Source organism: Podarcis liolepis (genome assembly GCF_965112155.1).
Source record: "Podarcis liolepis genome assembly, chromosome: 16".
In the NCBI taxonomy this organism is placed as follows: Eukaryota; Metazoa; Chordata; class Lepidosauria; order Squamata; family Lacertidae; genus Podarcis; species Podarcis liolepis.
Genome location: NC_139567.1, coordinates 23,809,963 through 23,833,367, shown reverse-complemented (window position 1 = coordinate 23,833,367; position 23,405 = coordinate 23,809,963). Strand labels below are relative to the sequence as shown.

At 43.1% G+C, this 23,405-nt stretch overlaps 1 protein-coding gene across 10 annotated transcripts in view; it reads right to left on the bottom strand.

The window, feature by feature from the left end:
- Positions 1-23,405, bottom strand: part of GRAMD1B (GRAM domain containing 1B) — a 209,355-nt gene that overhangs the window by 15,353 nt on the left and 170,597 nt on the right. For all 10 annotated transcript variants that reach the window (XM_083480961.1, XM_083480959.1, XM_083480962.1 and 7 more), the window contains 10 exons: positions 16,971-17,055; positions 11,001-11,104; positions 10,787-10,882; positions 9,401-9,481; positions 8,016-8,131; positions 6,939-7,098; positions 5,090-5,276; positions 3,610-3,753; positions 1,176-1,294; positions 28-170 (listed from right to left, as the gene is read on the bottom strand). In XM_083480961.1, coding sequence (XP_083337087.1) covers positions 28-170; positions 1,176-1,294; positions 3,610-3,753; positions 5,090-5,276; positions 6,939-7,098; positions 8,016-8,131; positions 9,401-9,481; positions 10,787-10,882; positions 11,001-11,104; positions 16,971-17,055 — 1,235 coding nt within the window. The remainder of the gene's footprint in view (positions 1-27; positions 171-1,175; positions 1,295-3,609; positions 3,754-5,089; positions 5,277-6,938; positions 7,099-8,015; positions 8,132-9,400; positions 9,482-10,786; positions 10,883-11,000; positions 11,105-16,970; positions 17,056-23,405) is intronic.

Below are 23,405 nucleotides of genomic sequence, written 5' to 3'. Positions count from 1 at the left end.
GCAAAGCTATAGCCCTGCTGTACCCACCTGAGTCGGCATTTGTTTCTGGCAACGCGCGTCAATGTGTAACGATTAATTGTGTAGAAATAATCATGGTAGGGGACATCGTGAGTTAGCACCTCTGCATCTATCACGTAGCACTCGCTCTCTTGGCTTGCTTTGTACATTGTCTGGAGAAAGCAGAGAGAGAACAGACAGAGGTTGTGATCACACGGAATAGCTCAGTCTATACAGCATAAGACTCTTACTCTTAGGGTTGTGGGTTTGAGCCCCACGTCGGGTAAAATATCCCTGCACTGCAGAGCCTTTGGACTAGATGACCCCAACTCTATGGTTCTATGATCTGAGCTTTCACATGATGTAAGAGTCGCTTTCGGAAAACCAATGGGGTATAGCATGGGTTTGATGCTCATTTTAGTGTTACTTGATTCTAGGGGGAAAAAATGGGTTGCAACCCCTTTAACCTGGAAAATCATGGGAGTAAAGTGTCAGAATTTGGGGCAATATATTTATTTCATAATTTATTTCATAAAATGATGCTATACTAGCACACAGTTCTTTCCTGACATATTCATGGGGGAACAGAAGCAGGCATGTGTGGACAGGGCGGGAGAGTAGCAATGCTGTCCAATGACAGTAGTTGCTGTGCAACACCACGTGTGATTGAAATTTAGCGTGATGTGCTGGTATATCGGTAAAAAAGCCATAGTTCCATAATGCAGCAGGTACTGCAACAGGAAAGGAACGTTAGAAAATGAGACAGGAGTGCTAACATTATCAGGAAAATTAATACAATATACACCATGTCTGAATGAACTCAGAGGCTATGTCCACATTTACGACAAACATTTAAAGCACTATGACACCACTTTAAACAGTCATGGTTTCCTCCAAATAATTCTGGACCTGTAGCTTAGAGTTCCCTGTAGTTTAGAGTGACTGACTGATAAAACCACTGTGGGAATTGCAGCTCTGGGAGGGGAATTGGGGTCTCCTAACAACTCTCAGAACCTTTAGCAAACTACAGCTCCCAGAATTCTTTGGGGGGAAGCCATGACTGTTTAAAGTGATGTCGTAATGCTTTAAATGTATAATGTGAATGGGGCCTCTGCGGCCTTAACTGAACCATCCTTACTTCAAGCTGAACAGCCCAGTGCAGGCCTCGAGCTTCTCACCTGAGTCTCAGTGACAGTGGCAGTTTTTGGGGCTAGAGGGTTGGTGAGGGTGATAGTATAAAGGATAACTCTGCTCTGATTGCCAGTTTCTTCCTTCTTCCAGGGATGAAAGACAATGTCTGGGAAAAGAGAGAGGAACAGATGAAAGAACAGTGCTTCTTCACACAGCGCACAGTTAAACACTGGGACTCTCTGCCACAAGAGGAGCTCAAGGCCACCAACTTGGATGGCTTTGAAAGAGGATTAGATAAATTCATGGAGGAGGAGGCGGCAACTGATGACTACCAGCCAGGATGGACATACTCTTCCTTCACAGCTGGAGCATAGCTATCAAATTACAGATTTGAAAATAAGGGACCAGCAGCCTCGAAAATAAGGGATCAGCAGCCAAAATAAAGGATTTTTCAGGCACAGGTATGTTCAGCTTCTGAGCCCCTCCGAGCCAAAGGCAGAAAGCCCAGCCAGCAGCCAAACGAAGCCTCAAGTGGTGGTTCCCACAGCGCAGCAACCTGGCCAAGGGGATGCAGCAAGGAAAACCACCGCCACCTCTCCTCTGGGAAGCACTGAGCAAAGGCGAGTTCCCAGGCAATGCGGCCGATTTGATCGGCACAAGGCATGCAAGCTCCACCCCCCAGTCGTTCTTAGACTCCTTATTAGGTGAGCAACGCAGCCAAGCAACACAGTTGGAGCCTCCCTCCTCCCTGGCCAGCAGGGAGGGAGGGAGAGGAGCTGCTTCCTTTGAAACCCAGGAAATTTAAGGGACATAATCAATAAGGGACAGCAGCGGGACACGGCGCTGGGATAAGGGAGTTTCCTGCCAAATAAGGGACGGTTGACAGCTATGAGCTGGAGGCAGCAGTGCTTCTGAATACCAGCTACTGAAAACCACAGGAGGGGAGAGGGCTTCTGTGCTCAAGTCTTGCTTGTGGGTTTCCCATCACAACATCTGGCTGGCCACTGTGAGAGCAGGACGTGCAACTAGATGGGCCAATGGACTGATCCCGCAGGCTCTTCTTATGTTCAAAACAAAGGCCAATGGGTGAGAATGCAAAGCACAACGCAGTTCCCAGGGGAAAATAAAAATGACTCCCATAACCAAAGTCAAGCCACAGCCCCACCTCCACCCCAGCTGGCAGACTCAGCAGGGTGGACACAGAAGGCTTATTGTTTGGTATGCCTCCGATGTGGTGCCTTTTATCCTAAATCCTGTTCTCCCTTTCATTGATCAAGTGGGCCATTAAAAGTTCCCATTTTCAAAACAGGAAACTGAGGGCGAAAAATAGTAATTTGCCCAAGGCCACAAAGAGAGGAGGGGGTGGGTGGGATTTCATCTCAGGGCTTTCAGGCCCAAAGTTCACATTACTTGAGCCAAACCACGGCTGGATTCACACTGAGGCCCCTCTAATTTGCGAGGTGATGCAATCTGATGAGATCGGCCGGATGGTCCTCAGGTGGGTTTCAGGTACCTGTAGTTTATCTAAGTGAAATTTCAAAGGGAATTTGGGGAGGTTTTGCTGAAGCTCTATAGGAAATGTTTTCAGGGAGGTTTTCAATTAGACTTGCACATGTTCTCACAGGGGTTTGGCAGAACTTAGGAGGAGTTTTGATAAAGTCTGGTGGAGTTGCCCAGGGGAGCTGAACAACTCTAGAGAACCCCACTAATCACGGGCATCTCTGCTGAAGGTGTGGCAATGTCCCTTCCGAGTCAATATCCCAATCTGAGCTACTTGGAGGAAAACGTGTGATATCAATGATCCAAATAAAATACAAATTAGGTGCTGGGCAGGGTGGGGTGGAAGAATTGTGGGAGTTTTGTCCTTTTCCCACCAGCAAGAACATTTTCTTCTTCTTGGTTTTCCATTGTCATAAAAAATAAAAACCATGATACAGAACTCAGGCAATAGGACAAAAACCCTCATTGTTACTTTGGCTGAGGGTTAAGGTTACAAAATGAATTCAGGAAGATCACCCTCCCCACCACATTTTCTGACCCAAATTTTGGGAACTACGATGTTGTGAGAGGCATAGAGAATGGTTTGCTGGTGATCTTGAGCAACTGCTGTAGAACTACAAATCCCCAAAGACCTTTGGTTGTTTGGCATGCCATTCTGACATTTCAAACTGATTCAGATTTGTAGTACGGATGTGCAACATTTTATTTTATTTATTAAAATTTATATAGCCCTTGATTGTAAAAAAACAACAACCACAAAGCAGTTTACAGAAAGTCTAAAATGATGAAATCATCAGTAAAAACAGTTAGAAACAGTTAGATTAAAATGAAACAAAAAAAATCAACAGGAAGCTAAAAACAGGTTGAGACAAGTGTCAACATTTCACATACCTGGATGGGCTTGACTAAAGAAAAACGATGTTAGCCGGTGCCAAAGAGTACTACTGACTGATGTAAAAGGCAAGGAGTTCCCAAGCTTACCAGAAAACCGCCGCTGCTCCATAAAGTCCCTCAAGAATGGAGAGTCTGTGAAGAGCAGGTCATACAGCTTATCCACACTAAAATTGAAGACTTCGTTCATGTACTGCCGTCCATTCAGATCATCGTAAAAGGCCTGAACTTCCCCTGTATAAAGAAGCAGAGAGCTTAACGTTGCAGTCTTTCACCTGACACACCTGGATGCACACCTGGGCTCAGGGGATCACTTAACGATGCCTGCAAACATGACGCTGATTTTGAGATTGTCAGTTCCAGAGATGAGCCCGCAAGCAGGACCCCAAAGGGAACTCTGATCCTGCTCACAGATTCATCCCTGAAACAGTTAAGTAAACCTGATGTCACATTTCCATGTAGGGAAAGATTGTGCGATCCCTTCAGAAAGTGATCCATGAATGCAAAAGGTGAGAGGAGATCTTCAGGAGGACTCAATGAGCTCTAACATCTCTGCCATTTGATCTGGTTCCTGAGTAGTCAAAAGTCTCATGTGAACTACATCATGTCTCCAAAGAGAAGGCTGACCCTGAACATTTCTATTCTGTTTGGTGGTATTTTATTTCTTACGTTTCAGATCTGGATATGCAACAACATCTCCCTGCATCATCTAGAGAAATATGGCTGTATTGAGTTACTTCTGGGTGTAATTATTCCTCATGCTTATAACTTTGTATGCCTTGCCTTGCTTTTATACACTAAGTTGACTTTATGTTATTACTTATCTGGTTATATTATGAAATCAATTTAAAAAGTCTCATGTGAATCCCACCCCCTACTAATCTAGGAACATCTCCTGCACAAGCCTTAATGAAATCAATGAAGACTTGTCTGGGAGTTGCTTTTGGTGGACAGTGCTGAGACTGTCTAACCATTAACCTAATGATGATGCAAACTCTAAAAGTAATCAAGCAATACATGCGACCTAGAGAAGAACAAAGGGATATTAAACATCATTGGAAATCCAGCAGATGGACTTTGAGCTTGGAAGTCCTGAGCCTTCCAAATTAGTTTTCATACAGTGGTACCTAGGGTTAAGAACTTAATTAGTTATGGAGGTCTGTTCTTAACCTGAAACTGTTCTTAACCTGAGGTACCACTTTAGCTAACAGGGCCTCCCGCTGCCGCGCGATTTCTGTTCTCATCCTGAAGTAAAGTTCTTAACCCGAGGTACTATTTCTGGGTTAGCGGAGTCTGTAACCTTAAGTGTCTGTAACCTGAAGTGTCTGTAACCCAAGGTACCACTGTAGTATTTAAGATGGGGGACGGAGGACACTTACAGGAGCTGTTAAACCAGGCACCCCCAAACTTGGGTTTCCAGATGTTTTGGGACTACAACTCCCATCATCCCTAGCTAACAGGACCAGTGGTCAGGGATGATGGGAATTGTAGTCCCAAAACATCTGGAGGGCCGAGTTTGGGGATGCCTGTGTTAAACCCACCACAATACCTGCAGCCGCCAGTCACACACCTTCATCGTGAGTTTCCGAGGAATCGCTGAGTTCAGTTGGAATGTCCTCATTGTCATTGAAGTCCAGGGAGGGGGAATTAATGGGGGCAATGATCTCAATCTTGTCTCCAATAAGGTTTGCGATTGTCAGCTCCTTCTCTGAGGGGACGTCAATGACCTCCTCTTCCTCGGGAACTATTCCTTCATACTGGAAGGGTGCAAGAAAGATCAGGGTGTTACTGCTGCCTTAAGGGTGATGCTGAGGCTTGTCAGGCATGGCTGAAACTCTATGGGGTCAAGGTGAGTGATTTCCCATTGTTCCCTGTGGAAACGGAAAGACCTAGGCTTGCTCCATAAAAAGCGGCACGATTCCCTTTCTGTGTGGACTAAGATGGTTTTGCAACCTGTGGGACTACAGCGTGAGTTTCAAAGAGCCTGGGGCCAAATGCAATTCTTACTTATATTGACCTGTGTCCTTAGAAGGGGATTAGATAAATCCTTCAAGGAAGGTCCATCAATGGATATTAGCAAAAAGGGATAATTGGAGCTTCAATGCTCAGAGGCCGTATGACACTGAATACCAGCTGTTGGAAAGCAAAAACAGGAGAGGGGAGTTGTTGACTTCCATGGCCTGCTGATGGGATTCCTAGAGGCATCTGATCAGCCACTGTGGGAAGAAGGTTGGTGGACCAGGCAGACCTTCAGCTGGAACTCTTCTGGTGCTCTTATGCACACTGGGGTACAAACATATGCAACCATCACACTATATGCAAGATGTTCTTATTACATCCATTTATATTGGGGCACCTTCCTTTTGTATACTTATGGTAGGGATGGGGAAAATGTGGAGCCCCCTAGATGTTTTGGCCATACTGGCCAATGTACATGGAAGCATTGAGGAAGCACAAGTTTTCCATGCAAAACTGAAAAAAGAAGGGGGGAATGAGAGAAGAGAGGAATATTTTTTAAAAATAAAATTAGAGAAGTAAGCAGTAAGATCATAAAAACCTACAAAGAGCCCTGCAGTGGCTCATCCAGTCCACAGTAGCCACCAAGTTGCCCATGGGAAACTGGCAAGCCGGGCCCTGGCAGAAGGCAGTGGAGTTAGAGCATAGCCACGTGGCTGGTAGATGTTGATAGCCTTGCCCTCCATGAATTTGTCCAATCCTCTTTTAAAGCCATCAAAGTTGGTGGCCCTTACTGCATCCTGTGGGAGCGAGTTCCATAGTTTAACTATACGCTGCGGGAAGAAGGACTTTATTTTACCTGCCCTGAAAGGAAAAGACTGTCTAGGGAGAGGACATTGTTCTGAACGACACTGAGACTATGGCGCTGAGAAGGCAACTGAGTGAGAAGGAACTGGCCGTGCCGTTTGAGGAATGCGCTCTGAGGATGTGGGCAGGTCTTTGTGAGAAAATGTTTCAGCACCCAGCTTTAGAATGAGAGTGGCGATCTGCCCAGCTGCAGAACTTGTATGTGGAAGATAGTAAGACCGATGCTTAAAAAGTAAATACACTTAAAAAAAACAAATCCACCACTATAAACCAATGAAGGACTATCTACAAAGAAAACCATCTACAACTTTAAAAACAAAATACACACACCAGGTTGATTACAAGAGAGCCACCATCAGTGTCCCAACCCAAATCCATTGGGAACTTGAATATTTAGATTAATTACAATCCAGATTCCTTCTCTATTTAGGGAAGAGAACCATGGCGGTTACTGCTTTCCCTGCATTTAGAAGCTAAAAACCAATATTGAAAGACAAAAATTAATTTGGGGAAGCTATGTTAAATAGCAGTCCCCTGCCTACCAATGCATTGGGTCAGATCAAAGATGCAACTCTGCAAGAGGGAAAAATGCCTACTGGGACTGGAGCTTCGCTGCTTCCTGTTGGTGTCAATGTGCTACTATTGGTGACAGACTTCTTAGGAAACTGAGGGCTCGCCTCCAGTTTGGCCTCCATGCTGCTTTTCGAGGAGCTGTCGTTCACCTCAATTTCTTCCACAGGGATCTCTTCACAGTAGCTAAAAGAACAAGCAGAAACGAATGTTGAATTTCGCCAGCCCTCACATCAGTCAGCTGCTAAAAGCACCGGAGTGTGAAACCAAAGGAGTAAAAAAAATCCCGTAGGGGAGCTCAGGCAGTCTGTTGCAGCCAGGACAAGAAAGAAACCTTGTGACATCATTGTCCCCACCTGGAGTACCGTGCCCAGTTCTGGGCACCACAGTTTAAGGAGGACATTTCCAGGCTGAAATGTTCGTCGAGGAGGGCGACCGGGATGATCAAGGGTTTGGAAACCGAGCCTTATGAGGAACGGCTGGGGGAGTTGGGCACGTTTAGCCTGGGGAAGAGAAGACTGAGAGGTGATACGATAGCCGTCTTCAAATATCTGAAGGGCTGTCACGTGGAAGATGGAGCAAGCTTTTTTCCCCCCTGCTGCTCCAGAGGGTAGGATCTGAAGCAAAGGATTCACATTACAAGAAAGGAGATAATAACTTTCTGACTGCAAGATGTGTTTAACAGTGGACCGGACTACCTTGGAAGGTGGGGACTCTACTTCATTGGAGGTTTTTAAAGAGAGGCTGGATGGCCATCTGTCAAGGATTATTTAGCTGTGATCTCTGCACTGGAGGGGGTTGGGGAAGATGATGTCTTCCAACCCTACAATCCTATGATTCCATGATCTTAAGGACTAACAGATGCATTATGGAACACGTTTTTGGGGACTACCATCTACTTCCTCAGATACATGAAGTTACAGGCATACATGGTGGGGGTGGCAAATTGCACATAGTAAGGTCAGAAGGAAATGAAGCATATTTCCCACCCTGGCCTGATCCAGCATTCCTGGCCCACGCGAGTGCCTGAGGCAGATCCAGCTTCTGACCCTTGTGCGCTAAAGTTTGTTTGACACGTCTCCGCACGCTTTAGCTCAACGTACCCCATCGTGTTGAAATCATCGTCAGGAGGCACATAGTCTTCATCATCGCTCGTCAGCCCTAGTTCACTACCATAACACTGATGCACAAAGTGCCAGAGCTCCTTTGGACACAGGGGCTGTGGAGAGAAACACTGTGGATTGGGACCTCTCCATAGGAAGGTGACAAAACCCAAGCAGACGAACTACGCTTGCTTATGGCTCCAAACCTAATTATGACATCTACCTATTTTTTTCCACCACAAGATCTGTACTAAATGCACCAACAAAAAACTGTATGTGTCATCACATGTGAAAATCATGCAAGGCTCTTGCGACCGATGCCTTGGTTTGGAAGCCACAGTGCAGAGAATTCCTATGTTGACAAATGTAGAATAGGTAGCCATTGTCAATAACATCATGATTTGAGTTTATTTAAAAAAAACAAACCAACTGCACGTCACCAACAATACTTTAAAGAAAAAGTGATCTGAAGCAGGCTACAGTCTCTGGTAGCTATCTATGCATATATGCATGTATATATATTTCCCTTGAGGCTTTTAGACTGAAACAATGGAAGCCTTGTACACGAGGAGCTGGATTCTCAAAAGTTAATATGTGAAAGGGTCAAATGCACTGGTAGCCCTAAAAAAGGGAGATGGAAAAGAGAAAGACGTCCTTGAAAGCCAAGCCAAACAGCTGTTGGGATGTGCGCAGGCAGGCATGTCATAATCACATCATCAAAACAGGGCCTTAAAATTTCTAACCAATGTTGGAATTCAGAAAGAAGCTTGTGGTTTGTAAACCATGAGGCTAGGAAAGGCAAGATTGTGTAAAGAGGGTGATAACAAGAAACCATTTGTTAAAAAATAAAAACCTGGTGCATTCTTCCTGAACAAGATGAACTTCTGGTGAGGCTTGACAAAGCTCATAGTCCAGGACAAAGCAAACCTCAGATGGGAAAAGTTTAATTAAAGAGGTGGTGCAGTGTAACCTTTTTATTTTTAAAAAAACCAAAGAGCCATGAGCAAGGATGTACCCAGTTCAATTATCATCAATGGGTTCTCTTAATCAACTTACCACCTCTCATACATCACACCCGGCAATACGGGTGAACTTTATAAGAGTGCTGTAAGCATTACAAAGACACAGTATTTGGAGCACTCAAAAATTGTAAACTCAAAATATTGGGGCCTTTTCTGCTGTGGTACCTCACGTTCAGAATGCTGACGTGTGGTTAGAGTGTCCTTTTTACCTGTACTGTTCTAATTGCTTTTCCGTTATAGTATGTAAGTTTTACTGTTTGTCAGCTTCTTTGACAAAGTATTGCAAAAGGGAAGAGTTTGTACCTTTCATATAAATAAACAGATTCATATCTATGTGAGGAGCGTCCCCACATCTCCATTTACCTTTTCAAGGAGGGCATTCTGCCAGAGCCTGAACATCATCATGTATGTCCTGTCTCGGGCGCCGAAGGAAGTGAAAAAGTGCTGTGGAGAACAGAGATTTGGCAAAGTGAAGCAGAGAGCTTGCTATTTTCCGATCAAATTATATGAGAACTGAGAAGCTTGGTGGTAGTAAGGCAAAACGAGCAAATGCATTACTTATGCAACTTAGACTCAGTAAGCTACTTACATAACACCCCTTTGTTACACTATCCATTTCATAGCCTTGAATTTATTTTTCCACAGCTAGGGTGGTCTAGGGAACAGTATGCATGTCACAGAGCTGGTCCAAGTGTTCTTTTCACCTGCTGACCTCTGCATTTAACTGTTTCTGCCAAACCGACAGCCTGTGATACACCACCCTCAGAACACATCATTAAATTATGATTAAGGTATTCAGCGCCATAAGTGAAACTTTTGAGAGTTTTTATCAGCAAGAGAAACAAGCCTCTACCCAAGGAATCTACAATTGAAATGTCAACAGTAAGAGAGGAACAAGTGATGGAGAATGAGCAAAGGCACAGGCGCATTCTTATACATGTCTACTCAGACATATAGCCCACTGAATTCAATGGGACTTACTCCCAGGTACATGGTTGTAGGACTGCACACTCAGTCGTCATTTCAAGGACCAAGAATTGGGTCCAAGGGGAACTTGCTAAAGGCTTCATAGGAGCAAATGAGCCTAGATGGTTTTTGTAGAACTGAGTGAAGGATCACTGCTCATTGTTTGTATATAATACACCCCAAATTTACCTACAGTAAACACATCCTGCAGTGCTTTGCATTGTCTCAAAACTCTGCAAAAACTTGCTTGGTTCAAGGAACAACAAGACAAATAAGAATACCCTGGCACTTTCAACTCTCTTCCAGATGGGAGCTTCACTGTGGAATTGGTGCCACTTGAGAACATGTGATTTTCGTAGCACCCACACTTTGTCATTGTCTCAAAAATGCCAGCCTGAACTGAGAAACCAGGAATGAGAGAAAGTGAATGTGCCAAATGTATACACAGGACAACTGGGTCTGAATGACCCATTTGTGACATAAGGCCTCAAATGGAAGCATCCTTAAACTTTACTGTCTCACTCCAAACTGAGAACAGGATGCTGGACTAAATGGGCCATTGACCTGATCCACCAGGCTACCGTTATGCTCATTTTACTAGTAAATTTTCTTTTTGCAGCTGTCAAATGCACCCCAAGGAATTCTGCACCGTGTCAGTCAATTCCTGGGGCCAGCTCTTGTCTGTCTCAACTCAAGAGTTCAGAGCAGGTTCCCTGTCTACCAGCAGAGCCCTCTGCACTCGATTCTTTGGATGCGTCAAGAACTGAGGATTCTGGCACGCACCTTTTCAGTGTCAGTGCAAACTTGGATAGCGTTAGGAATGAGCCGTGCAGTTTTTTCCTTGGTCATAGAGCAGATGTCCTTCAAACGGACAGTCAACTGTGCAAAAACAAAATAAAGGAGATGAAGGAAAGTGTTAGCAAACCGACTGAGTGCAGCGTTTTCAGAATGGTCCTGAAATAAGCCCGTTGGTAGAGGGGCTAAGGAAGGCACCCACCAGTGTTTCCCAGCGGAAAATGTTGCTATAGAAGCATATCCAGTTTTCAGAGAGGTAGAGTCGGCCCTGCAGAAGAATGTCTCTTTGAAGTGCACAGGAGTAATCTGCAGAGAGGTAAGAGGGTGTTGCCATCACCAACAGAAACAATGCATATTTCTTAGGAATCTAAAAACAGCTGGGAGTCACACATGGTATAAAATAAGCACAGCACAGCCAGCAAGGCTACCGTCTAAATAATGGCAACATGAAAACTCATCCGCTTTATTGGACTTGTGTTTTTAAATTGTTTCAACTGTTTGCTGCCCAGGGGATCCTCCTGGGCATGGGGTGACTAATAAATGTGATAAATAGTGAAGGGAAGCCACTGAAAGGAAAGGCGCCTGGGAGATTTGTCAGAATAAAGTGAAAAATGAGTACAGTGGTTCCTCGGGTTAAGAACTTAATTCATTCTGGAGGTCTGTTCTTAACCTGAAATTATTCTTAACCTGAGGTACCACTTTAGCTAATGGGGCCTCCCGCTGCCACCGCGCCATTTCTGTTCTCATCCTGCAGCAAAGTTCTTAACCCGAGGTACTATTTCTGGGTTAGCAGAGTCTGTAACCTGAAGCATCTGTAACCCGAGGTACCACTGTATATCTGGGGATGCTGCTTAATGGGGGGGGGGGGAGAGAGAGATGAAACACATTGCCTTTCAAAAATGTTACCCAGCCACACTTTGCACCCTCCTCTCGATGGTCTATACAGTGGTACCTTGGTTGTCGAACTTAATCTGTTCCGGAAGTCCTTTTGACTCCTGGAACCGTTAGAAAACCAAGGCGCGGCTTCCGATTGGCTGCAGGAGCTTCCTGCCCTCAACTGGAAGCTGCGAAAGCCACACCCAACATTTGGCTTACTAAAAACCTTCACAAACCAGAACACTTACTTCCAGGTTTGCGGCCAATTTGTTCAACAACTAAGCTGTTCAGGAACCAAGGTACCACTGTACCTCCTCTTTCATTATTTTGCTCCTCTGCCTTATTCCTCTTGATGTGGGGTGTACTTTATGGATGACCCTAAAAGATATCAGGAATGAGGTGCAGGCCTCCTGAGTAATGAAGCCAGCAACAGATAAAAGAAAACAGCACACCCCAAGAAAAAATGCTCAAAATGAGGTAGAGAAGTTTAAAAAAACACACAAAAACTTCTCTTGTACTGTTCTTACTATACAGTACTTTCCAAATAGATCATGATGAACAAACTACTGACTTTGCACCTCTGCCTTAGAATTAAAATATGAGCTGTAAGCATTATTTCCTTCTGATACATAAAAACTGCCGGTATGATAAATTATTTTTATACATTCTTTTTATATATTTTCCCCATTAAATTTATATATTGTAGAAACAACCTCAAAGCAAGTTTATAAAAAGAATAAAACTATCAGTAAGGACAGTTATGCGCAGTTATTTAAGACATTCAAATAATAACTAAAATCAAAACACACGCAAACGTTCTGTACTTCTGGGTAGGCTTGGCAAAACAAAAATGTTTTAAGCAAGCGCCAAAAGGAGTGCATTTGAGAATGGGACGGGAAACTGTCATAACAGAAGCAGTGTATTCTTATCATGATCAGGAGTGTGAACAGGGCAAGTAAACAGGGACGTTTGCACGGGATTGGTAAAAGAGAGAGAACAAAAGGAGCTTGTGCCTTTTGAATTGTCTGGCTGCCTGTCCAGGCTGTCTGGGAGTCTTTAGTTCTAATTCCTGCATTGCAGGGGTTGGACTAGATTGCCACTGGGGTCCCTTCCAACTCCATAGTTCTATGACTGCATGATTCCATTGAGCTTTCAAACATGGGTCTTAGTCTGCATCACTTTTTCTTCATTAAAACAGGAAATTAACCTTCCTTCATTAGAAATATACTTTCAAATTTGAAATCAACATGTTTAGAATTGTCCCCACCATCACCCAATATTGTAAACATGCCCCGAATTATTTTGTCACTACATAACAAGATCATGCAGAAATGAAATTTTGATTTATTAGTATGTAATGATTGTGGGAATTACGGGATGTGAATTCATAGTTTTCATTCACTGGTTAGAGAGTATGCACTCTGTTCCCCTGGCATGTTAAATCTTCGCGAGAGCTTGTGGTGGCTGATCCTAATAAAATGTGAATGATGCAAATGTATGCTTAAATTCTGCCATCTAAGGGCTGTGCAGAATCCCATGTTGACATTGCTCACCTACCAAAAGAAAATAGAGAGTGAATGTGTGTATTTGTGTGTTAGCTGATTAAAGTAATACTTGGTCAAAAGTATTTCAGCAAGGGTTATAAAGAAGTGCAATACACAGACACGGTGTATCCCTTTGTAGAATACTTTTGTAGAAGACTCCAATGCCAATAGACTTGAATACAGCATTTCCTTCCATTCAATTAACCAACTGTAACTTCTCAATGAAGTCTCCAAAAGCCTATAAATACTCTTTGCTTGAGATGTAATGACTTAAATCAAAAGGCCCACACATCAGGATGAATGGCTCTAATGTGAAGTTATTGACTGAAACAAAGGCTCTTCCTGGTGAGGGTAGAACGTTCTTGTACGAGGCAACTCAGAAAATAGAAGTTCCTGGGAAGAGATGTTATTCAAAACCTGGTATTCAGTACTACCTATCCCACTGTTCTCCTTTCTCAAAGAAAAGCTCTAATTTCTGTTCAATTCATCTTGTTTGGTGTCCAACGGAGGCAGCAAAAGTGCTCTTGGTTGTTCTACCTTGCAGTTACTACTATCCATACTTATACTAATCCAACCCTAACCAGCCTCCTAGATAGATCCTAATGCAGGGGTAGGCAACCTAAGGCCCGTGGGCCGGATGCGGCCCAACCACCTTCTCAATCCAGTCCACGGACAGTCCAGGAAGCAGCATGTTTTTGCATGACTAGAATGTGTCCTTTTATTTAAAATGGATCTCTGGGTTATTTGTGGGGCCTGCCTGGTGTTTTTACATGAGTAGAATGTGTCCTTTTATTTAAAATGCATCTCTGGGTTATTTGTGGGGCATAGGAATTCGTTCATTTTTATTATTTTTTTCAAAATATAGTCCGGCCCACCACGTGGTCTGAGGGATGGTGGACTGGCCCACGGCTGAAAAGGGTTGCTGACCCCTGTCCTAATGTAAGATATCCCTTTCAAAACCATCTTGTTGTTCCCTACCCTGGGGAGGGTTCTGTTCCATTTCCTCAAGAACTTTGAAAACTAATTCCTGAAATAGTTGGATGGCAGGATAAACAGGTCCTGACCTAGTGGAACAAAAGATGACCTCATTCTCAAAGGGTTGGCTCAAGGATCAAAGTCTTCTTCTATGCTTTCAAAATATGGTGTGTTCGACCTAAAGGCCAAACTGGACAAGACACTATTAGTGTGACTGGAAACTTTTCTCCTGAAGCAACTAGCAGGTGCCTCAATCCAACATGAGAGCCAGCAAAGATAGAGATGCTGGGAGAGCAGGGTTCAAATCCCCATTTGGTCATGAAGATCACTGGGTGACCTTGGGCCAGTCACTGGCCTACCTCACAGGATTGTTGTAAGGAGAAAATGGGGAGGGGAGAGAACCATCTGTGCTACCTTGAGTTGCATGGAGAAATGGTGTATATAAATGTAATAATCATCCATGGAATTGGCAGAAATGACTGGCAGAATCCGAGACCAGGGAGAAGAGTCGGTGAAAGAAGACTGGAAGAAATTCAAAGACTACTTACAGAAACATTGTAAAATTATTGAATGTTAGAAGGATGTTGGATAGAAACTAAGCGGTTTCCAGCTGTAATGCTTTAAGAGATATGAAAAAAAATTTACAAATGGGTAAAAGTTTAATGGTAAGGATTTGCTGAACTAATAAATCGAACTGGAATACAAAGAAGGGAGGTATGAGGAGGTCCGAGGAAATAAGTGTATGGAAGATATGTTATTGAAAATTAATGTGTGTTTTTAACTGTTTTTTATTTTGTATGTTTATTTTTTTCTTTTTCTTGTTATATCTTAAAAACTTTTAATAAATATCTTTTTTAAAAATATATATATAAATGTAATAATCATCATTTGGATTAGCTCCAATGGGACAATGGATTAAAGCCCCCCCCCCCCCCAATCCTCACACCAGGCTCTTGATTCAAATTACGCTTCCATGGCCGCTATTTCCTTTTTAAAAGTTATTCACGCAGTTGCTAAATGTGTAAACAGGAAAGAATGAAAGAGGAAAGCTAGTTTGGAGAGCACTTATGGTGGTGGGAAACGGCAGGAGATATGGGAGACTTATCAGAGAAGCACAAGGAAAGGGGACTTTTCCATCGGGTTTGGGTCCTAAGAATACTAATAAATTGATAAAGAGCTACTCTTGTTTGTTCTGGATCATGTTTCAGAATAGGAACAAAAGATAACCCTCTATTACGGCATGCGTCCCCACATACAATCTGTCTAATAGTTATCAACTATGAAGTTATCTACTTAATTTCTATTGTTTCTTTCCCATTACTCAGGATGTAAGCTTCTTCTTCGAGTGAAAAGATCACTGATTCAAGTCCTTAAAAGGCTGCAATATATTTACTATTGCATCTGTCTTTGTAAACAATCGGGTGATGACAACAATAATCAGTCATATGCGAGTCACGTTCAAATCCACAAATTAAAACATTTTGGAAGCAGATCCTTACATAACCAAGATTATTTAGGACACTTTCATCTTAGCTGATTTCTGTTCTTTTACTTTCACATTAAATTCCTTTAATTCAGTTTCCAGTTCTGATCACTTTTCAACCCAGTTTCTTTTGATCTCCAGTACTTCTGCAAACAGGTTTATCTCCCTGTCCATTATCACTTTCAAGCCTGATTTTTTTGGTGAAATGTCAATCAAAATAATTAAATACAAGGAGCACTTATCAGACACCATCTACTCTGAATGCCCCTGGGTTCCTTATTAATTTATTGACTGTTGGGATGCATAGCAATTCTGCAATGATTCTTTAAAAAGGGAATTGGGTACATCTAGCATGATTTTTTGGAAATTTCACAAACTCTTCTGTATTTGCAGTAATGTATCAAGATTGTCCCTTGTGAGGGAGAGAAACTTTGTAGGTCCATAGCAAGGAATAAAACAAGTTGAAAAGAAAAATGGTCCCACAAGAGAAAATATCAATCCATGAATACAAGAAGTACTTAATTTTCACTACTACTTGCTGATAGTTATTATCTCTGCCTCAGAATTAAAAGATCTGAGATATTATATTATTTATTACGTGTCGACTAAGAGGATCTGCACATAGAAAGCCTTCTGATGCAAATACACTTCTCCATTATGATAGTTCCCATCTTCAATTATTGAAAAACAGTTGGCCATATAGAAAATTCAAACATATAGGAAAAATTATACTAGGTTTTGTTTTCATCTGTGTTGCAGGAGTAACCACCAAATGTTCGATAACCAACCCAACTGAAATCTAGATAAGAAAAATGACACTACAAGGTTTTCAAGTGATTTAAGATAGACTGTTTCTTACAGTTGCTAATAATTGCCCTTCCTAACATCTCTGTAGGTGCAGATAACTTGTTCATAAGAAAGCTACCCAAAGTATAGTGAAAAGAGCGCAAAGGACGAATTTTAAAATTTGAATAGCTACTTTCTTCAATACCTCTTGGCTTCCATACCATCTGCCCCCGAACCACCATGAAACTGATGCCAGATATATTCCAAGGACTACAATTAGTCAGACAGGTAGGAAAACGAGTACCAAGTTCAGTGATGTCCCCAAAAGTCTTAACTTCTACTACAAGGGAAGCAGGTACCCAGGGTCTGGCCTCTCTTTCTTTCGGAGATACTTAACCTTTGCCAAGGATGAAACTTTCTGCATCCCGACTTAGAAAGGCTGACATTTACAACGTGACTGAAACCTCTGCTCTCACCAACGGGGGGAAATACTTGAGGGGAGACTCACCAACTATGAGGCGCTCTGAGTCGGGGAGCTGCTTGAAGAGTTTCCTGAAGTCTTCGTTCCGCTGCTTGTAGGTTGGGCTCAGCACCTGCGAACGGCAGAGAGTTCATTAGAAAGAAAGGGAGGTAAAGAAGATCAGAGGGAAAGCGGCAAGAAGGGTACACTATAAAAGGATACATTAACATCTCTAACTAAGCGTTGGGGAAGGCAGTGGGTGGTGAAGGAAGATATTATCCCACTACAAAACGCTGCAGAAAGGAAGGAGGGAAGAAGAAAGCTAGCTGGGAGAGGGCTGATAATGGTGGGGAACAATAGGAGATATGGGAGAGAGTGACAACTTGTAGGAGTAGAAGAAAAGGGGGATTTTCCATTGTGTCTGGATCACAACAGAGTCCCAACACCATAGGAGAGAGTAGGACATAGTCTGCATCAAAAGCCTCCCAAACATTTTAATCAAAGGAATCCACATTTTTCACGCAACAATTAAAAATGAAGGTACTGTTTTTTGACATTTAATCAGGACAACCTTATGCTATTTTATCGAGGGTTCAAAATTTGTTTGTTTTGGCATGGACCAAGAAGGCAAGAGAGGAGGACAGGGCAGCAGAAGGTGTGGGGGAGATAATAGTCTTGCCCTAGGCTTACTTTATATTATCAAGGTGATTTATTTAATCAGATCTGTGGGTGGAACACTGGACAGTATTCATATGATAAATGGATGGCCACAGGTTTTATTTTAAACCAAGAGTCACAATAGGTGTTCTATAAAACTTCATGTTAAGGAGGGATAATAAAATAAGGGATAAAATAATGGAAAATGTGACGGGACGTTCCCATGTATAGCATCCTCAGGAGACAAATTTTGAATTGATGGAGTCTTAAGTTATGGAGTAAGGCGACATTATAGGATAGGATTTCCCATCAAATAAATAAGTAGTCGCACTAGAATCATGGCAAATGGATAGCTTCATCTGGAATGTTCTGGGGAAATGGAAGCTATTTGGCAACCCACATACAGTTGTACCTTGGATGCTGAACGCCTTGGTACTCGTCCGTTTTGGCTCCTGAATGCCGCAAACCCGGAAGTGAGTGTTCAAGTTTGGGGACGTTCTTTGGAAGCTGAACATCCGACGTGGCTTCCAATTGCATGCAGGAAGCTCCTGCAGCCAATCAGAAGCCATGCCTTGATTGTCAAATGTTTTTGGAAGTCGAACGGACTTTCGGAACGGATTCCGTTCAACAACCAAGGTACGGCTGTATATAGTATATACAAACACATGCTCAAAAACTGAAAACTTGAAGGGACATCCACAACATTGGTGGCAACTCAGGCTGGTGTAACTAGAGCTGAAATCTAACAGCTTGAGTCTTGGTGGGACCAGATGTATCCTCACTATCAATCCAATGAAGAAACCATTTTTATGGCTAGGGGTAGCCCAGATCAGTTCTGGTTCAGCCAGGAGGAAATGCACAATTGTGAATGGATTAACAGACCCAAGAAGCAGTCATGAATAGTTACAGGACAATGACTGGTTTCAAAAAAAAAAGAAAAGAAATATAGCTCATTTGCTCAAAACTGGGCTGCTGCTGGAAGTTCGAAAGCAATGTGTAATTGTTTTTGTATCCTGACTGTTCTTTTGTTGGGAAGAATGTACAAGGGACACGGCTCCCGTGTGTCAGTACGGAACCCAATTTGCAAGTTTCAAGATAGTGAGGATACTGCAACTTTGTCGTGATGCTGTAGTCCTAAGCAGCAATGCATCCTGAACCCAGCTAGAATTTGAATTATTCCTGCTGCATCTCTCTTATTTTTGATAAAGTTACATAGGAATCCTGTAGGAACAGGAATTCCAGCTGGCTACACACCTTCTCACGCATTACAAAAATTTCTGAGGTCTCAGCTAAGATAAAAACAGCCACATAATCACACAGGAGCCCCATTCCTCCTCAAACTGTCAAGCCCTTAAGGATTTAATTGCTGTATCTCTTGTTTTGGAAAGACTGCATGCATGACAACTGTGTTCCATATGTGTGTGTGTGCGCGCGTGCGCACGCACGTGTGTGTTTTCATGTGCACACGCATTATGCTTTCATAGTAATATACGCTAGACAACTACAAATGTCCTGAAGTTGTTGCTTGGTAAAAAATTATCAAAAGGCCAAGAATGGGTTTTTAGTTGACGCTAACTTTAGATGAAGGCTAAGTAAACTAGATGGAGGAATGTAGACCCAAAGTTTTGCAAAAACCCAGAGAAAGCTAAAGGAACCGGGATTTCATTTTCAGTGTGACTTGACTGAGGCGCATAAGGGGGTGATAAAGGCTGTTACTACTGGATTCCAAACCTTCCCTATGTTTGTGATGGATTAGGATAAGCAGTTCTAAAATTTATTCACTACATTCATCAATAACTGCATGCAACGATGCCTCTAGGCGACACACAAGGCAATACAAAATACACATTAAAACACATGGAATTGAAAAGGGGAAATAAATTTGGCAAAGGCAGATTCTGCATGCCAGCAAAACCTAAGTGAGTGGAGGGAAGTTAGCACAAGAACATCCATGTGAGATGGAGGCATGGCTTTGGCAAGAAGACACTCACAGCTGGAATCTCTTCCCATCCAGAGCTGCCATAATCTTCGGATAATTCATGCAGGCGTTCCAGGTACCATAGAAGCCTCTTGTCCTCCAGGTCAAGAAGAAGACTCCAAACTGCTCCGCATTCCGACAGAGAATCCATGGTGTTACTTGCTACCTTTCACTCTCAGTCTTTAGGGGTACATGGATTTCAGGAACAAAACGAAACTTTCCCTTCAGGACTCAGCAAAATTATTAATAATAGTAGATGCTTGCTTTAAAAGCACATTAATACTATCCACTCCCACCTCACATGTCGGAGGGTGAGGGGGAGGGGAAGAGAAAAGAATAATCAATCTTCCAGCAGGATGCTTTGGGAGAAACAAGTTCATTCAGAAAAGTTTATTCGCTGACATATTGCCTTGCCTTCCTGTTGCCCAGTGGTTTTTGCAGTGGTGCCTTCAGCTGGAGAAATCCCAACAATGTTGCTCGCAGCAGACCACAGCAATATCACACACACAGGCATCCAGTCTGCAGGACTCTTGGCAGGATTTGCATCTCAGCATGTAGGCACTGTCCAAATCGTCTTGGGCTCTGGCATGGCAGCAATGATTTCCACATCACCTAAGACGTCCAGTTCCAGGTTCCAATCTTCTACTGATTCTCAAGAGTCTGCTGGCATCTCTGGAGCAGCGAGACCTGGTTTCAGCCTTTTCCCTCCCAGAAGGCGTGCACAAAACAGCAGTTTCTGAACCCTGTCCAGGGCCTGCCCCAGACACTCCTCATTCAGGCTCTTCTCTCCAAAAAGGCAGCTCTGCTCTCTCGTTAACTTTTCTTGTGGGAGCAGCGGGTGGGGAAAAGATATCGAAATGACTTGCACGCGCTTTAAGTTTCAGGGTTGTTCTGTGGGCCAATGCCCTGAAGTAACCCAGCCTCAGTCCTCCCTTCCAGCAGATGTTTCCTGTACTGCAAAAGTGGCTGGACAGCGTTTGTGTTGGGGCTGGGGTTGCGGTGGGGGGGGGGGAGAGAAGAAGGCAGAGAGGCCAATCTGCAGAAGCAGAGATGATGAAATCAGCCCCAAGAAAGCCAGACTGCTCTGTTTTGTCACTCGGTGACCCTCTTGCCTCATTCTGCTCTCTTCGTAGAAATATTCAACAGCAAAGGTTTTGTTTTTAATCTGCAACTTTTATTGTGTGCAAGAAAAAGAAGTTGAAGTTCTGCCAACCCACCACCCCAGGTTTTATTTGAATCAATAATTTCTGGAGACTGTGTGGTTTCCAGTCCTCTTCGCTTTCTGCATTACATAGTCTCAGTTTTCACTAACAGCAAACAAGACTTCGACCACATTTAGCCTATACCTTAGCAGCACTATGATACCAGTCTAAACGGTCATGACTTCCCCCAAAGAATTATGGGAGCTGTAGTTCGTTAATGGTGCTGAGAGTTGTTAGGAGGCCCCTATTTCCTTCCCAGACCTGCAATTCCCAGAGTGGTTTACAATAACTTATTTTTCACAGGGAACCCTGGGAACAGTAGCTCAACAAGGAGAATAGGGGTTGCCTAACAACTTTTAGCATCCTTAGCAAGCTGCACCTCCCAGAATTCGGGGAAGGGGGGAAGCTATGACTGTTTAAAGTGTCATGCCACTGCTTTAAATGGATGGTGTGAATGTGGCCAAAATGTAATGAAAGAATCTAAAATAGGATATATAAGGTACGTTCTGAAAGCTGGGGTGTTAAACTGTGGCATGAGAATTACTGTAACATGAGTGCTGCACAGGAAGATATGCAAATATATGTAGATGCTGTTTAGGTAGGCAAATGGACCTGGGTATAGGTTCAGAAAATACTGGTTCTTAAGACCAGTGTTTCCTAAACTTGGGTCTCCAGCTGTTTTCTGACTGTAATTCTTATTGTCCCTGACCACTGCTCTTCCTATCTAGGGAAGAAGAGAATAAGAAGAGTTTGGATTTGATATCCTGCTTTATCACTACCCAAAGGAGTCTCAAAGCGGCTAACATTTTCCTTTCCCTTCCTCCCCCACAACAAATACTCTGTGAGGTGAGTGGGGCTAAGAGACTTCAAAGAAGTGTGACTAGCCCAAGGTCACCCAGCAGCTGCATGTGGAGGAGCGGAGATGCGAACCCGGTTCACCAGATTACGAGTCTACCGCTCTTAACTACTACACCACATTGGCTCTCTCTCAGGGATGATGATGGGTGTTGTAATCCAACAGCTGGAGACTCAAGTCTGGGAATCCCTGTCCTAGACTGCAACCTAATAAGAGAAAATAATTCATTGAACAGATACTTACCAACAAGTGTGGGTATTACGCTCTTAATATGGATGCATACACACACATTATGTGGAACTCAAAAATAAGGGATAAGGTGTTTCACTTTGCAAAGCTTGAAACAAGAAAAGTGGATATGTGGAAAGAGACTGGACAGTGCAGTTAGGTGCATGGCCAGGAAAGAAAGTGGGCAGCAAGATCTGTTTGGGGGTTACAAGACGACAAAAGAGCAGGCTACAAGATAACCTCCCTTATCCAAGTTCTGTTACATGCTCCGAATAAAGAGGAATCTAGATATTCCACAATATGTTCACAGATGATTGAATGAATGGACAACATTTGTCTGTCACAAATTTGCCCCTCATAAAGTTACGATCCCCAGCACCCTTAACCAAGTACAGTTCTCAGGATCCTTTGCAGGAAGCCACGTGCTTTAAATGCATGGTGCAGGTGTGACCATAATAATCTCCAAAAGTGAACAGTTCAAGGTAGGTTGGGTGAATACGTCTCTTGACATGAGCTGCAAATGATAGACAGAACTTAAGAACTAGGAACATTTTGAAAAAAATGAAACAAAATGTTAAATGCAAACTCGAATTTATTTACTTATTTAATTTAGAACATTTCTAACACCACCTTACATTCAATAGATTTCCAGGGAGGTGACCAGCAAGTTTTAAGCAATAAAAAGCACAACACTACAATTAAACAGTCATAATGTGTTGTTAGTTGGTTTTTGCATTTATGGGTGTTGCTGTTAATCCTGGAGATGTAGATTCATCATCATCCAGTATCACCATTGGTTGAACTAACTCAATAGTGGCATTGTCCATTCTCCTTCAGAAAGCAGGAAGAACATTATACTCCCGTTGATAAATTATACTTTGCTTTTAAAAATGTATTCTGAAGCTCATGTTCCAATTTTCTTCTGCCAACATTCAGCTGAATCTTGCTTAGCATGAGAAGCTTGTTTCAACCTTGTTTACCAGGTTAACAGCTAAATATAGCCAGGATTCATACCAATGAATATTAGTGTTATCATGAAAAAAGTTTGTTAAAGGGAATGTTTATTTCAGGTTTGATTTGCAAATGTTTTAGCTACCAAACAAGGCTTAAGTGGTGCATGCTCTGGTTATCTCCAGCTTGGACTACTGCAATGCGCTCTACGTGGGGCTACCTTTGAAGGTGACCCGGAGACTACAACTAATCCAGAATGCAGCAGCTAGACTGGTGACTGGGAGTGGTCCTGAAAGACCTACATTGGCTCCCAGTATGTTTCCGAGCACAACCTTTAAAGCCCTAAATGGCCTCGGCCCAGGATACCTGAAGGAGTGTCTCCACCCCCATCATTTTGCCCGGACACTGAGGTCCAGCGCCAAGGGCCTTCTAGCGGTTCCCTCATTGTGAGAAGTGAGGTTACAGGGAACCAGGCAGAGGATCTTCTCAGTAGTGGCGCCCACCTTGTGGAACGCCCTCCCATCAGATGTCAAGGAAATAAACAATTAGCTGACTTTTAGAAGACATCTGAAGGCAGCCCTGTTTAGGGAAGCTTTTAATATTTGATAAAT